The 16,153-nt window shown below is 44.5% G+C and overlaps 2 protein-coding genes across 3 annotated transcripts; both read right to left on the reverse strand.

Annotated features, from left to right (window-relative positions):
- Positions 1-971: 971 nt before the first annotated feature.
- On the reverse strand, positions 972-4,968 carry LOC134513647 (gallinacin-9-like). Of its 2 annotated transcripts, XM_063330675.1 has the most exons (3): positions 4,811-4,968; positions 2,518-2,647; positions 972-1,208 (listed from the first exon to the last, which is right to left on the reverse strand). In XM_063330675.1, the coding sequence occupies exons 1-3, from the start codon at positions 4,866-4,868 to the stop codon at positions 1,193-1,195; spliced, it is 204 nt and encodes a 67-aa protein (XP_063186745.1). In that variant the 5' UTR covers positions 4,869-4,968; the 3' UTR covers positions 972-1,192. The 2 variants fall into 2 exon arrangements, with proteins under 2 accessions (XP_063186745.1, XP_063186746.1); XM_063330676.1 differs by lacking the exon at positions 972-1,208 and having other exon boundaries at positions 2,514-2,647.
- An 8,278-nt stretch (positions 4,969-13,246) lies between these two features.
- LOC134513648 (gallinacin-10-like) lies at positions 13,247-13,787 on the reverse strand. Its single transcript, XM_063330677.1, has 2 exons — positions 13,631-13,787; positions 13,247-13,383 (listed from the first exon to the last, which is right to left on the reverse strand). The coding sequence occupies exons 1-2, from the start codon at positions 13,686-13,688 to the stop codon at positions 13,247-13,249; spliced, it is 195 nt and encodes a 64-aa protein (XP_063186747.1). The 5' UTR covers positions 13,689-13,787.
- Between the last annotated feature and the right edge of the window lie 2,366 nt (positions 13,788-16,153).

Consider the following 16,153-nt stretch of genomic DNA (forward strand, 5'->3'; position numbering starts at 1 on the left):
GTCTGACCCTTACACCTGTGAGGAATTGTCTTGGTGTGTGTTTTTGCTGGAAGATCTGGCTCTCATCTCACCAGGGGTCAGTGTGACATGTGCCTTGTGGTAAACTTTTCCAGGAAGAGGAGAGGAAACCGAATCCACATGCATGGCCTGGTCATCCACGTGGCCATCCACATGGCCTGGTCCTGTTCATCATTAAGTTGACCAGTAACAATCAAGAATAACTCCTCCAAACCCACTGTGATTAGACAAGTAGAAAGCTGGCACAAAGTGACCACGTCCAGGGGCCATGGCAGTCCTAAAACCATCCACAACAGCTCGTGGCATGGAGAGCATGGATACTTTTTGTTATCCCTCATCTCAAATCCTTTTAACCTTCTCGTCAGCGCTCTGGGATGTTAGGGATGGGGAAGGGAAGCAGGGGATGCATCTATCCCTGGTAACAGGCACTCCAGGCTGATGGACACACAACCTACTGCCACCAGACAGCATAGCGCAGTGATAAATATTTTGGGATCCAGAGGAGTAAATTTCCATTAACATGGTGCTGGTCTAGACTAAATAGAGGCAGCAGGAGCACAATGAGTGAATGTGGTGAGGCATTTTCAAGACCTAAAGAAGTTGGTCTTTGGCCACCCTGGGGTTTCTCTGCATTCCCCTCCCCAGCACTTCAAGTTGGGCAAGCAGATGCAGGCTTGTAGAGGAGCGGTGGAGTTCACCTGTCTCCTGAACCCCGGTGTCTCGGGCTGGGATGGCAGAGGGAATGGGTTCTAGTGCTTCTTGATTTATTAATAAATAAGTTGCCACACAAATGGCCGCAACCCAGGCACTCTGCAGGACGATTTAACAGGAGTCAATGACACATGCACTTAAATTAACTTAATTTAGTTAAATAAACTTAATTTACAGGTTGATTTTTATAGACAATAAGAAAAGCAAAAACCACCCTGACATATATAAGCAAATGTCAGCAATGTGGTTTCACAGTGACTTGCTTTTATTAGAATTGAAGCTGCAAATATCTTTATCAGGGTACAAGAACTCCTCCTCAGATCTTCTTGTGCTCCTAAGGGTCTTCACCTCCATGGGAAAGACTCCCCAGGTTTGCACCGAGGCTGGGATCCATTGATGTCAAAAGATGGGAGATGTCTCAGATGCCCCGAGCTCTTGTCATGTGGCCAGTGAGGCGTCAGTTTTAGGAACTGGGTGTCCTGCAAAGACAAAAAAAACCAGGTGCTTAGCTAGTCCATCTATCTCCATCCAAAAAGTCAATTATACCTTGCCATCTCAGGCTACTGTGGACATAAGGTAACACACGGAGTTAAAGCCTACCAGAGATCCTTGTGATCTGGACTCCTGACCTGAATTTCTGGCCATAAAATAACCCAGATGAAATGGAGGATGTGGACGTTATCACGCAGCACACACCACAGCTACTCATCTGCAGCTGCTGAAGACCCAGAATACCTCCCAGAACATAGTTTAAGAATAAAACTAGTTTAGGAATAAAGACAAAGTGGGTGATCCTCTCACTTGCACCCACGGCCTCCATGACTTTTTTTCAAAGAGAAAAGGTGACAAGGCTTCTCACGTTTTTGGTTTGTTTTTTTTTTTTTTTTTCATTCTTCAGCATGAAGTCTCACAGAAACAAAAAGCAAAATAAAAAAAAAAAGATGTATGAGGTCCAAAAAGGGGTAGATTTTTTATGCTGCCTTTGATATGAAATGCCACCAACTGCAGAGCTGGACCATGGCATATTACAGCATCAATCCACATGGGATATCTCCTATAGATGCAGGTGCTTTCTCACCGGTGCTGATGAAAAAATATTTTATTCCTAGAAGGTGGATAACCTCCCGTGGCACTTTGGTCTAATATCTGGCACTTTGCACCAGATAGAGTCTGGAGAACTGCATCCCTGACATGAGTCCTGGCTTGTTTAATGGTTATTCTGTGCCAGTAACCTTGTTTTTTGGTAACGCAAAGCTCCATACTGCTGCCTGTGTGGACTCAGGGGGAGTCCTCAGATCTGTCTCAAGTCAGGTGCGTCCACCCTGCTTAGTAGAGGCAGAGTTTGAGCATGAGCTGGTTCTGCCCTGGTACCAGACTCATGCTGGAAGAAGTTATTAGCAATATGTGATATGGTGTTAGCGGTATTAGATGTTATTAGGGACATGGAGATTCAAAGGGCATAGGCTTAAGTGTGAGCTCAAACCTGCATTAGTGTCACAGCTGAGGTACGGTCTCAGCAAGCCGATGAAGAAAACGGCTCCTCCAGGTCCCTCCCTGCTCATCACCAAATCCTCCCTGTGGTTTCTCGGAGAAAGCAGCCTGGCATTTTTAACACCACAAGGCTCTGCCTTTTTATTACCAGACACAAACCCCAACGATTCAAGTTGGTTTTTGGAGGGTGTGGGAGGCTGGAGAAGGTGGCCTCTTTCATGCCAAAAATGGGGAAAAGCCCATTAAGTGTGTTTGCTCTTGGTGCAGCAGCATTCCTCTGGAGGAATTCGTCCTTACCATCTGCAGCATTTCAGCTTCCCATCACGGCAGGTCCCGCTCTCAACCATAGGAGCAGAGCATGCAGCAAAGGAGCAGAAGCCTCGGCTTTGCCGGCACGCTAAGGTGTCAGAAGTTTCTTGGCTGTAAGCTGCAAAAAAAAAAAACAAACAAGGGAAAATTCATCTTCATTTGTCAAGGCAGAGGATTGGAGAGTCGAGGCATCAGATTTACCTGGTGTGGTATGTGGTTTGCTGCCATGGTGCCGGGTTTGTGATTGGGGTAACCCGATCACACCTTCTTAAGGTCTGTATGTCCATATGAAATGCAAGCTAACCAGAAGAGCAGGCTGTAATGCCAGCATCTCTCCGTTAGTGACCCAAAGCTAACTGCCAGATTCCTTGGCATCATGCCTGGAGACATTTGTTGTCATTCCAGTTACACACAGAAATACTACGTTACATGAAAAAGCCATTGGAAACACAGAAAAATGCATTTTTAACGTTAATCTCACATTACTCTCAGAAACAAAAGTGATGATATTCAAATAAAAATGTCCTAACTGAGTTTCTTCAAACTTTCAGTTCACGTTTCAGCAAACATAAAGCATAGTTCTGACTCATAATCTTTATCTCCTGCCCTGAATAGCTTCCTCACAGGGAGCTCTGTGAGGGTGAGCAGAATGCTCACAGGAAGCCTGTGCGCTGTGTTAGCATGGAAAATATGGAATGGCTACCACGGATGGCATAAAACTTCAGAAAAGATAAATTGTAATCGCAGCCAAACCGATGGGACTAACATCTGCCCAACTAAAATGTTTTATAAACTTAAATATACACCATAAAACAGAGTCAGTGACTGTTGTCACTAGTACTGTACAGGGTTTATCTAGATGCTGTGCTGGTTTTACCATGCTGGTATGTTCGGAACTGGAGGGCCAAATGTTCTGGTGGTGGGAAAGATTGTAGCTACATCATCATCATCATCATCATCATGGGATCTGCCTGAGCTTATCCCAGCTGAAAAGGCGGCCCCAAGTTCGGGTTCAGAGTATTTACAGGCTGAACGTTACTTGTTCCCACTGGGATGTTCAGCTTGAGATTCAGATTGTGTTATTTTTGTATGATTTCAATGGATCTCTTATATCACCTGAAGTCTCGTATATCTGTGCACTTAAGAGGCAGAAGAGGCCCTTACCAGCTGCCTGAATTTCTTGTACAAACCCGATCATCTCACCCAGTACTTTCTGTGCCTAGCTCAGTCCATGCCTGTCATCAAATTGGACTCTATCCTTAATTCGAAAGGCATGCAAGCTTCATTCTAAATTAGACTTGCCACATTTCAACCAATTTGTCCCAGTGGTTCTCAAGTCTTTTCTCTAAATCACATATTCAAGGACTGTGCATTGTTAATTTCTAAAGACATCACTAGACCTCGGTTTCCCTTGCCCCCTAAGTTAAAAAACCCTATAGTGTTATGTACCTTTTTTGTGTGTAAGTCTTTATGAAGAGATATAAAATACTTATTGACCTTTCCCATAGACACTACTGGAACTGCACCAGCCCTGCAGCCATCTCAGGGGTCACGGGTTGTCTTAAATAGAGAATACTTTTTGTGATGCATAAAAATGGAAAAGTCCAAGAAAGCAATCCAATGTAGTACAGGCTTTGTCTGAAGCTCCTACAAGTGTCTGCTTTTGGCCTAAGTGGTTCTACATTTCTTCTTTGAACAGGCAGACATTTGCTGGTCTGGGGAAGTAGGTACAAATTTGAGTCTGCTGCAAACCAAAGCAAGGATGGACATAGCTTAAACTTCTCTGAAGTCCCCTAAACAGCCTGAAATGATGCACGTGCTCTAAATCCACCCAATGCACATGGACAGTATAGAGTTCAGGCGATGACCCACAATCACAACTACTTTTTTTCCAAAAATATAGGAGATCTACTAATCTAGAATACATGGTCAGGAGGTGTGGGTGTGAATGTGAGAAGAGAAAGCTCTCACATTGCAGGGTTGCATCTCAAGTATCAGCCTAAGAATTGCCTTAATACACAGAAGCATCTTTTTTTCCATCATGTCATCATGCAACTGGAACACAAGATGCAAAGGGCTAGAAAGAGACCATGAGTAACACTATCGAGGACTTCAAATCTATAGTTTAAAGATTAGAATTATGACTCAGGAAGTGGACTTCTAATATGAAAGGCATGGAGTCCAAGAGCACAGAGGTAATCTGAACCCCAGCACTGGGCTCTAATGGACTTCTGTGCACATCCACCCTTTTAGCCTCCATCACATCTATTTTCTGTCTTACCTGGAGCAGCCTGGAAGAGGAAGAAGAGAACAGCAACGAGGAAGAAAAGGATTCTCATGGCTGCCAGCTGGTAGTAGGATAGCCTTTGCAGGTCTGAGGATACTCAACGATGGACAGAAGCTGGTGTTCGAGACAGAAGACGGCTAGTCCCTGTACTTATAAAGGCTCTGGGATGGAGCAGTGCAGATAGCTAAGGGGGCGGAGAAGCGGTTGTCTGAAGAACAGCGAGTTCATTGCCCTGTTACTGTGGAGACTGGTGATGTATGAAGATGTTGCAACCTAGCACATTAGAAGATGCTTGACCTGAGCAATGGCCAAACCAAGCTAGCTGACCTGAGCAGCCAAATCACTCTGCTCACATGCCCCATGTCAGCTGGTGGGTTGCACCCGGGGAGGAGACATAGGATTGGAGGAGAAGGGAGGTGGGTTCCTGTCATCTGCAATACTGCAAACCACGCAGAACTGCTAATGCCCCATGGCTCTTGGCCACGGTCTTGTGACAGGCTATCCTCCCTCAGCCACCGGGCACAATGAGCGTAGGAAAGTCAGGGAAGCTGGCTTCAAGGCTGTGTGAAACAAGGAGGCAAGAGACCGTCCTCCTTGTGTTCAGGAATGGATCAGACCTTCAGTCCTTGCTTGGATCAGAGCTGTAGGGCTGCAGCTGAGGGAGGCAGAGTAGGGGTGAAAGGGTTGTGGACATTCTCCTTCCTGGCTATGAAATCTGCAGACATGGGAGTAGCTCCTTCTCCCAGACTTTTTTTCTAACATGGTTCAGAACTCAATTTCCCTCTGGGTCTTGTACTTGGAACTTGAGCCATGGATGTGTAGCAAATCTTGAAGAAAGTCATTAGATAGAAAGGACTGGACACCACTGTGTGTTGTGCCGCGCTGTCACAGGAGACTGCATCCCAATTCCCATTCAGCAATGAGCTAAGCTCTCTCCTGGAAACAGTGGGGTCATGTGTCTCACTGCTGCTACAGGCACTGCATTCCCTTACTCTGCTCTGACGGTGTGAACCGTCTTCCAACCTCTAGCCTTTGTGGAGAGTCTAAACCTACTCATTCTCTACCCAAAATGACCTCAGTTTAAGAACATTTTCCCTTGCTGCTAGACACCTCCCTGACATGATTATGAAGACAATCACATCTCTCTTTCTGATTTCTTAGATTCAACGTGCCAAATCTGCTTGTGTGTGATGTCTCCACATCTCTTAACACCTTGTAACCTGTCTTGTATCTTAAAAAAAAAAAATATTAAATTTTTACTTCATGCATGTGAAGGACCAGCCATATATAACATGGAGCAGAGCTTTGTAGAGCTTTGAGCAGCACTCTTAATACTTGTACTTGTCTCCAAGAAATGCCACTCCTGAGACACATAAACACTGCAAGTGTGGGGGTTTTTGCAAACGGTATAAACCAAGAATCATTAAAGAAATCAAGTCATAAGGGTGCTTAATTTTTTACTGCTTCAGTGAGGGCAGTAAACTGAAGCGACGGAGCGTAACAGCAGGAGGTGAGCCATGTCTGGATGCAGGGAACAGGGAGGTCTGTGTCTGATAAACTGGCTGCTACAAATTGAGTGTGAGGAATGAAGTCTGGGCTTCAGTTTGTGAAAAAACACATTATCTCACTCTGTCAGGACTAGTATTTCAGAAACAAGCAAAAATCTTCTTTACGGTGGAGGACAGATAAGGAGGTTGAGCAGGGACAAGAGGAGGCAGGTGGCAAAGAAGCCAAATTCTCTTCCTTGCTTCATGAATTGTTGTCTCTAATCAACAGGTTGGGAAACTATGCAATGCTGGCAGGACAGATAGACCTGGTAGCACTGCCATGGCCCCCTGAGGTCCAAGGGAAGGAGGAGCAGCCTCATATCTGTCTGCCTTATGTGATGGGCACAAGATCCAGGAGATGCTTGGGGGTATCAAGCCCACATCTCCCTCCCTTTGCACCTCCCTGACTGCCAGTGGTGGGTTGACCCAATAAGTGATTAAGTTCTTAGGAACGTGATGAGAAAACAGATCTACAGACCTCTGCCAGGGAGCTGTGAGGACTGGGTTGGGCAGTGGCGGTCTAGGGAAAGGCCATGTATTTTCACACACGTTTTCCAGAGCAGTGGCTGAGGCAGAGACACAGGTTCTTAAGCAGGCTGGTGTCTCCACTGACCCCATCCATGGAGATGAGGGGTACACGAGGTGAAATCATTTACACCTCATTGTGTTCTGTACCGTGTTGCCTCTTTCTTTTGCTTCAGGCAGGGGATGAGGAAGGAATCTTCTGTCCTCTCTCCTGTTTTCCTTCTGAATGAGAGGAAAGAGGCTTTGAGGAGTCTGTCTTTTATGATAAAACACCATCTGTGTGTGTGCTGGATTTTTTTTTTTAAGCAAGCCACCGAGAACATTCACCAGCTCTCTGATTTCTGATCTTTGCACAAGGACAGAGACGCAACCCCACAACCCAAAACACCAGCCCCATTTCTGAAAACAGAGTGTGGCCAAAAAGAGAGTAAGAAAGGGGCAGTCTGTGATCATAAAACATGGCCAGCATTAGGCAAGCCATTAAGGGTGAAGCTGCTTGCAAAAATAACAGGATTTAATGGAGAAGGAAAATGTGCTTGTCTGCTCCTTGCATAATTCTCCCTCTGCCTGTCCCAGGCAGCACGAGGGGCAGGGGTGTTTGTTTTGGGGAGTGAAGCTGCTGAGCAAACCCTGCTGGGGTCGGCCCATGGCGTCACACGTTGTTCAATGTTCTTTGGAACCAAACAACGATGGGGAGAGGAAGGGGGAACAGACCCATCCTCCTCACCTCCCTCCCCCAGCTCCGGCTGGAGAGCAGCAGCAATGTTTGTGTCAGGTCCAGGCTCCCTCCATGGAAAGAGAAAGACACCTGGGATGATAACAACCCCCTTGAAGGCTTCTTGGCACTGGGGAAAGGGAGCCTGGGCAAGGTGCCCCACTTGTTCCTTCTCCTTGAGCACCAGAAGATGCGAACGGTCACCAGCATGCAGAGAAAGCAGTAGGGCTGTTACTGATGGGAAGCTGTTGATCTTGAGGTGTCTGTTAGAGTTAATACTTGACCTGGCAGCAAAGGAGTGGGTGGGGGATTTTGTATGGGACCTGTCCTTGCGAAGACACAGAAAGAGTAAATGCGACTCTTTGGCTCACTGTTCCTTCAGGGGGCTTGTTTGTTTGTTATTTGCCTTTTCAGCTCGGGAAATTGCCACTTGTTTTCTGGGCTGCTAGGCAAGGAAAGTCTTTGGACCTGAAGGAGAATCCCTGCTTTTAATTACAACTGATGGGCAGCTAATCTGGCAGAACAGAAGGGGAGAATTAATTTAGTGAAAATTTCCTATGGTCTAGGAGTAAACAAACAGGTGTCAGCAAGAAGTGGTGTTGAGTTCCCCTGTCCCAAAGTTAAACACAAGGAAAAAATGACGGTGAGAGGCACAGACCTTCACAGACACATGAAGATGACAGCGGGTGGAAGGTACACAATGTTCGTTCCCCTTGATGGAACACTTGATAGCGGCTGCTCATGCATGAAACTAGGGAGGGAACTCCAGTCCCAGCAACTGAAGTGCCTGTCCAAGTGCAGCCATGGGACCATCTCCAATCTGTCTCCCTGCCATGGAAGAGAGCTGTGAGGGGAAGAAGTCACTGATCAGCAAATTTTTGGAAAGTCCATATCCCAATCACCATTTTGAAAATTGATCCATTCTTGAGCCGAGCAAGGAGGAGGTTTTCTGAGGTCCCGCATTAGTTTTGAAAGGTGTACATCAGTCAAGAGATTTCTTTTCTCCCATAGCTTGAGTTGCACCATCAAAGAGTTTGGTTCCAGCTGCCTTCCTGCCAGCCCTCCAAGGGGAAAAAAAACAATGGTAGGAGTGAAGTTCTCAATAGACATGACATGAGGAACTTCTTGGGAAGAACTCTTAGCGGTAAGTGTGTGAGAGAAGCCAGGAAACTGGCATGAAAGAAGCAGGCCCATATAATGGCATCAACACAGGAGAGCTGTGTGAGCCATCCTGCACGAGGCCAACTCCAGGCTCCACTCAGGGAACATGGGGAGTGCAGAGGTGATATAGACTCAAGGGGCTCCACAGAAATTGGGCAAAAATAGGAGAATGAGCCCGAAGTTACCCATATGTGGCAGTGAGGGTGGCTGCTGGGGTGAAACAAAAGACCTTGATGGACATGAGGTGCAGCATTTAGACGGAAGTGGAAAAAATCCCCTTTGGAGTAATGCCTGTATGGCTTATATGTTAGAGATGTGTTTTCTTGGGACAGGAGGGAAATCTGAGGCTCAGTCTGTCCTAAATTTATCCAGACAATGTCAGAGATGTTTTTCAGGAGAAACTTGAGGGATGGAGAACAGATCATCCATGCAGTAGGAAGCAGAACAGGACTAGGCTGTGGGCCGTGAGATGTGTTTGCTAAATGATTAGCGTGCTGTTTAAATGTTATCAAGATCTTTGGGATAGCTTAGGAGTGGGTCAGCTAGACGTTTCCCGAACAAATCCTGGGCATGGTTCAGGGGTTAGCATAGACCAGGAACAATTCTTGTACACATCTTCAATGCAACCATCTTATTTTGGACTCCAAGAGATCTGGTGAGTAGTCTTTCTTTTCACCAGAATACTGTCCCTAGACATTTTAGTTGCTGATATAAATGCAAGATTACTCCAGTCAGGCAGATTACTCGAGGGAGCTTCAAACATGGGTTAATGCTATATCCTCAGGCCTTTTCTGCCCAAGAAACCACAGAAGTAGGTGGAATATGTGGCCCTTGTGTGTCATTTAACACTTACAGAGTATGGTGCTGTTGTAGATGTCAATTCAGAAGAAAGTGATCTAACCTCATTTGACAGAACCAAAAACTGCAGAAGTCAAGAGATTTATTTTTTTCCTTGCATTTAGTGGGGAAGTTAAGACAAGAAGAAAGAAATAAAATGCTGCACAACCTCTGGGTTAATTTGCCCTTTTTGATTTCTGCATTTCCTTTGTGGTTTTGATTTGGGTTCTTTTCAGACTCTAGATTGAAAAAAAAAAAAAAAGGAAAAAAGAATGGCTACAGTTGTGAGGAAGGAGCATCTCTTTTTCTTGCCTTGATACAGCTCCAAGCTCAGATACATGGGGATCAATTAAATTACTTAAATACAGGCTCCAGTTGCCATGGGGAAAATAATATATTTTTTTTTCTAATGCATCTGGATGAAATCAGCCCTGTGTTGCCCAAACATCTTTTGAAATAGGTGTAGGAAATTGACTCCAAAAAACGGACTTCATGCTTCCATGACTAGTCGTGATGGGAGAAAAGAAATTGATTGTGCATCTGTAGCTATTGGAGGAAACAATGAAAAACACCTCGGTTTTGCATAATTAGTACTATCGAGCTCGTGGCTACACCAGTCCTGCTGGATGAAACAGGACATTTAATTGACTTTCATGACTGCTATTGAACACAGGTCTTATGTTTTCAAAAACAGTCTATATATCACCCCAAATCTTGTTTCTGAGTAGAGATGGTTCAGACACCATCAGACCCCCCCAGATAGTTCAGATTGTGTTTATGAAGTCAAATGAATATCTATATTTACATACATACATATGTATGTATGTAAATATATATATTAAAAAAATTATATATGTATATAAAGGTTGCAATACTGGAGGTGTTTATTGATTGCCATTTTTTCATCCAATCACTCGCTATCAAGAGTTGCTTGTATTGTTCTTCACACTCAACTTTCAGTCTCGGCATCCTGAATACTTTAGTATCATCATCAAAACTGGTTGCTGTTTTAGCCATTCCCTTTTCCAAGTCACTTGGGAATATGTGAGACTGCACAGATTTACTAGTGTAAAAAGGTTGCATGACTCAATGAGCCTTGAGTCAAAGGCACAGAGAAAATTACTGTTAGTAAGATTAAAAGATCACAGTTATTGGTTTGAGAAGACATTTATTTTTGTGTGTGAGTAAAATAATAATATATATATTGCTTCACATCCTCCAAGAGCTGCATGAACCAGAACTGATTGAACATCCAAACTTCCCTGTGAGGTAGGCTGGAATAGGTGGCCAAGGTGCCAAAGTGGCTTGTGTATTAAAAGCAAAAAAGGGAGTGACTTCAGCGAGGAAAAACCTGGATCTCCAGAAGCGGTGTGCTAACAGGACGTGCCTTCTGGAAGCTTCTTTCAATGCTCATTTGCAGGAGGGTTTAGATAGAGGAGGAATCCATCAAAATCACCTCCTCAAGGCAGTGGAAATGTTGCTGGTACAAGGACACTGATCCAGGAAAGCCTTATCTTCTTACTTCGCTGAAATCCTGTAAGGTTAAAAAGGGTCTTGTTATTTTGCTGAAGCGTAATCTAAACTCAGTCTCTAAAAACCTCAATACCTGCTAACTACTTTCAGAATAAATGTACAGGGTGGGTTCTGCCTGCAGGTTTAAAAAACTGTGTTTAGATGCCTCCGTGGAAGGCTTCCCATGTGTGCTGGGCGTCTGGGTCTGCAGACATCCAGTCCGCCAGAACTGTGGTCACTGGAAAACTCATTATATTACCAATAGTAATAACATTTTGATTCAGCTCACCCCAAAATAAAGACTGGGGATTTGATTTAGTTACTGAATCACACACGTCTTGTGCCATTTGAAGAGCTCTGGGGTATCTGCTTGGTCACCAGTCATCTTTTTTGAAAAGCAATGTTTTCCCATAGGTCATGAGCTATCTCAGCCAGATATGTATATGTGGTTTAAATACTCCAAGGCATCTCAAATGCCTCTAAACATCTCATTTTAACTTGCTGAATTAAACCCTTTGTGTCTAATTTCAAAGATTTCTTTTCAAGCACCTCACAGGTTGAATCCCCAGCTGGAAGTACCTCAGAATACCATGTTGGTTTCAACTTCTTCTGCAGTATGGATCAACCCAGCTGAAAACCTAACTGCTCAATAGGAAGAGTTTTAAACCTAACATTAGCATCCATCAATATCACATATGGGTACACTCTTCTGAGAAAGTGTTTCTGTAGAAAAATTACACCTGGAACCAAATGTAAGAGGTCTTGTTCCTTTCCCAGCCCCAATTCTCCTTTGATCAGGCCTAACAGATGTTTATACAGAAACCAGATGTTGGAGATCTGCCATCTGCTCCTAACAGTCTACTTGCTATCAGTAGAAATTGCTTCCTAAAGAGAATGATCACTCACAGAGTCTGAGGGATCACATCATTCCTTTGTAAAATCATCTAATAATAGATTGCTTCTGTACCATTTACTTTCATGAATTCCTAAGTGGATGCTTCCTTAGCATCTTAATCTCCTGACAACAAACATGTCCTAATATTGGGATGACTGTGGTTTCCTGAAACCACTGTCTGACTGAGGATCCCCAAGTGCTGAACAAATACTATGAAACTTCTTCCCTTGAGCCATCTCATCACATTTTCTTCAGTTCTGGGAACCTTTAAACCCTGGCAATGCTATAAATAACAGAAAGAGGAGTTCTGAAAATTTCAGAAAATACAGATCTGAGCTCTCCCTTTGTTTTGAACCGGGTTCTGCCTGCTCTCATCAATGGCTGAGGATCTGACTGAACATCTGTTGCGATGAGTTGTCATCACACCTGTCCTTTTCCCCAAAGGACACAGGAACGTCTCCTAATTTGCTACTAGATTTAGTGTATGCGATAGACAGTTACTGCAGATGGCAATGATCAGCACATGGCAATCAGCTGAACAAAACTGTTGTAAGAATTAAATGGCTGAGGAGAATGTGTTATCGTAAACTGAAATGCATTCCCTCAAAGCATGTTCAAAACCTTAAGGAAAGAAAAAATCTTGCTATCAGGGAAACTCCAGACATTTTTAGAAAGTGGTCTCCAAAGTCAAAAGTGAAATGCACACCCAGCTGTCTGCAGTCACTAAGATATTCATTCTTCTTCACCTTTCTAAGAGCTGAACAGTGGTGGTGGAAGGAAGGAGATATGAGAAGAGAATGAGAAGCAGAATTCTGTGAACATATTTCCCCTTTAAAATTCAATTTTCTAGGTAATTCTGGAAATCGAAAAGAACAGAGGAAGGAATGACATGTTGTTTCCCCTGCTGGGTGAAAATACTGTGAGAAATATTTTTCTAATAATTTCTTGAAAAAACTTCTTTTTTTTCCCCGATCAAAAATTAAAATAAAGTGAAAAATAATGAATTCTGGGAAATTTAGACCCTCCTGAACTTTTACTCTCATACATAACTTCCATCAAATTGAATTGTCTCCTTAGACACAGATCTGTGCTGTACACATGTTCATCTTCCACCTGGACTTTCTCACAAACAACAGCCCTGCAAGCCCCGTGGAGTTGTGCATATTATTCAAAGAAACAATAGATAAAAGGGAAGGACAGAAGTGCCCTCTGAAGGGCGTCCTTCTGTCCTGCGGCACTTACTTTGAACAGCATTTCAGCAGCCCCCCGTGGCACGACCCCGAGACAGCAAAGGTGGGTGGGCATGCCCCGGCACGGCAGAAATTTCCATTGCTCCTGCACTCTGCGGTGTCAGCAAAAAGAGGATCTGCTGAACCTGTGGGAAGACATTAAATTGTCAATTTTCAGTCTAAAATTATGATGGGTAAATATGCAAGAATATGTGGCATTTTTAGGAAGGCAGCCGTCACGGGCACGGATATACTTGGTCCCATCCACTGCAATAGCACCATCCCAACAGCATCAAATTCTGCCTGTTAGTTGGTGGTTGTTTTTTTCCTCCCATGCACACACTTCTGCTTACAAGCCCTTTCTTTCTTTGTAGGATTTACTTTGCTTCTCACCTGGAGCAGCCTGGAAGAGGAGGAAGATGACAGCGAAGAGCAGGTACAGGATCCTCATGGTTGCTAGTCAGTTGTGGACTGCGTGCCCCTGAAGAGCGTCTGGAAGATCGACGAAGGATGCAATTTGTTTGAGGAAGAAGCTAGGAAAGGCAGCTGGTATTTATAGGGCACACGGGATTGTGCAAGTTTGATGGCTGAGTGCTTTGTCAATAAGTAACAGCAACCAACCTTCTGGAAAGCAGACTGGTTATCCCCCTTATCGTGGGCTGCAATGAAACACGCAGCGAACATGTTGCAATCCCCAAGGGTGAATTTCCACTGACCATGCCAGACAGTTGTATAACGTGACCATCAGCCAAGCTCCGCCGAGCCACGCTGATTCCCCTGGTTCTTACAGACCAGTTTCCAACACAGGTGCGGGAATGGGTCAGGCAGAGGACTTGGGAGTCAGCCAGCACTGGAGTCTGTTCCCACTGTTGACTCTGGATCCATCACTCGCTGACAAGTCATGTAACCTTTTGTCTCCCATCTCCCCATCCCTGGCACCAGGTAGATGATGTCAAAGGCAGAGGAAAGCATTGGGAAACATGTGAGACGATGCAACTTTGCTTTGTCACTTTTTCAACAGGTTTCAGGACATCCTCACCCACTGCAGAGGGCTGACACAAAGCTTTTTCCCTCCTTTAATTCTCACATCCCATCTTGAGTGCTTTGCATTTTTACCAACTTTTGATGTCCCCTTTTGTTTCCCCTCATACTGCCCCAAAAGGTTGGGAAGAATGGTCTGATTCCATAAGAATCTCAGCCGACATAACACCTTGAAGTGGAACATCTTCTGGGGCTTCACTTCAGGACATGATCCCCATGGCTGTAAATTTTCCGAGAAGCATTGGTCAAGGGGATCAAAGCACTGAAGGTTCTTCACGACATTCTGGGCTTGTAGGTGTCAAATGGCTGCAAGAGCTTTGCACCCATGGGAATCCTCCCTTTGCCCGAATACCATCACACATAATAAACAGGTTAATCTCTGTCAAAATCCAGGCATTTCTGCAGTTCTAGCTCTGGCATTCTGGTTCAGTGATTTGCTTCCTTATTACCTCGTTTATTATATTTAACTCAGAGTTAATGGTATTTTTGTTCTAAGAATTATTCGTAGGATGAAAACATTACCAATGTTTATGCTTAATCTGCATACTAACGGGCAAGCTTAAGCAGCTGAGAAAGTAGCAACAAGGTGAGTTGAAGTGTGTATGCAGCGAATAGCAGTAAGATAAACACTGATTTCCCTCTTCCACTCATAAAATCTAATTAACCAGGAAATGTCAAGCACTCTAGAATGTCCTTTTTTGTACCCTTGCCTTGGAAATTATCTCCTTTTTTTTGCCAGCACCTCTACAGCTTTCCCCATTTCTAGTGGAGAGGACAGTTGATTTGTCACTCCTCTCATCCTGGCCTGTATCAGCAATAGTGTGGCCAGCAGACCAGGGCAGTGATCGTCCCCCTGTACTGGGCACTGGTGAGGCCCCAGCTCGAGTGCTGTGCCCAGTTTTGGGCCCCTCACCACAAAAAGACACTGAGGGGCTGGAGCGTGACCAGAGAAGGGCAACGGAGCTGGTGAGGGGTCTGGAGCACAAGTCTGGTGAGGAGCGGCTGAGGGAGCTGGGGGTGTTCAGCCTGGGGAAGAGGAGGCTGAGGGGAGACCTTCTCGCTCTCTACAGCTCCCTGAAAGGAGGGGGTAGACAGGGAGGGTCGGGCTTTTCTCCCAAGTAACAGGTGATGGGACAAGAGGAAATGGCCTCAATTTGCACCAGGGGAGGTTTAGGTTGGATATTAGGAAAAATTTCTACATTGAAAGGGTTATCAAGCATTGGAACAGGCTGCCCAGGGAAGTGGTTGAGTCCCCATCCCTGGAGGTATTTAAAAGATGAGTAGAGATGGTGCTTAGAGATATGGTTTAGTGATGGTTTTTGTCAGTGTTGGGTTTGTGGTTGGACTAAATGATCTTAAATGTCTCTTCCAACCAAAACAATTCTATGATTCTTTTCTCTTTCAGTGAGTTGTCAGTGGGACACCCTTACAGAGAGACAGACACCTAACTTGAACATGAACATGAAGAAACCAGGAAACAAACACCTTTTATTTTTATGGAGGAAGACCCATTGAAATATAAGTTTTCCCCATCTGTCTTTTATTTAGATAAGACAGCAGTGTTGTAATGTTTTGCAAATGAAAGCGTGTTTTTTGAGGACTAATTTATCCGTAAAAAAGTGCATGTTAGAGTAATGTTTTCCCCAAATACAGTCTGAATGTGTCACTAGGGAAGGTGGTGACTACTCTTTGCTATCACATGCAGCATTTGAACAAACTCCGCTCGCTTTCAGGGCTGTACTCTTTTCCACTGGTGGAACAGAATAAATCTGTTATCAGAGTCAAATTGTTTAAATTTCAGTGGTGCAAATTGCCATAGCATTCATAGATTTTGCTGAATAACCTTATTTCTTGCAGAAGGTAAGTAGCCCTCTA

This window comes from Chroicocephalus ridibundus, chromosome 3 (genome assembly GCF_963924245.1).
Source record: "Chroicocephalus ridibundus chromosome 3, bChrRid1.1, whole genome shotgun sequence".
NCBI classification, from domain to species: Eukaryota; Metazoa; Chordata; class Aves; order Charadriiformes; family Laridae; genus Chroicocephalus; species Chroicocephalus ridibundus.

Excerpts from the sequence above, each read along its gene's own strand:
- LOC134513647 (XM_063330675.1), bottom strand. The coding sequence starts at position 4,868 with ATGAGAATCCTTTTCTTCCTCGTTGCTGTTCTCTTCTTCCTCTTCCAG. Across the intron at positions 2,648-4,810 it reads CCTCTTCCAGGCTGCTCCAG|CTTACAGCCAAGAAACTTCT; the intron begins GTAAGACAGAAA and ends TTTTTTTTGCAG.
- LOC134513648 (XM_063330677.1), bottom strand. The coding sequence starts at position 13,688 with ATGAGGATCCTGTACCTGCTCTTCGCTGTCATCTTCCTCCTCTTCCAG. Across the intron at positions 13,384-13,630 it reads CCTCTTCCAGGCTGCTCCAG|GTTCAGCAGATCCTCTTTTT; the intron begins GTGAGAAGCAAA and ends GTCTTCCCACAG.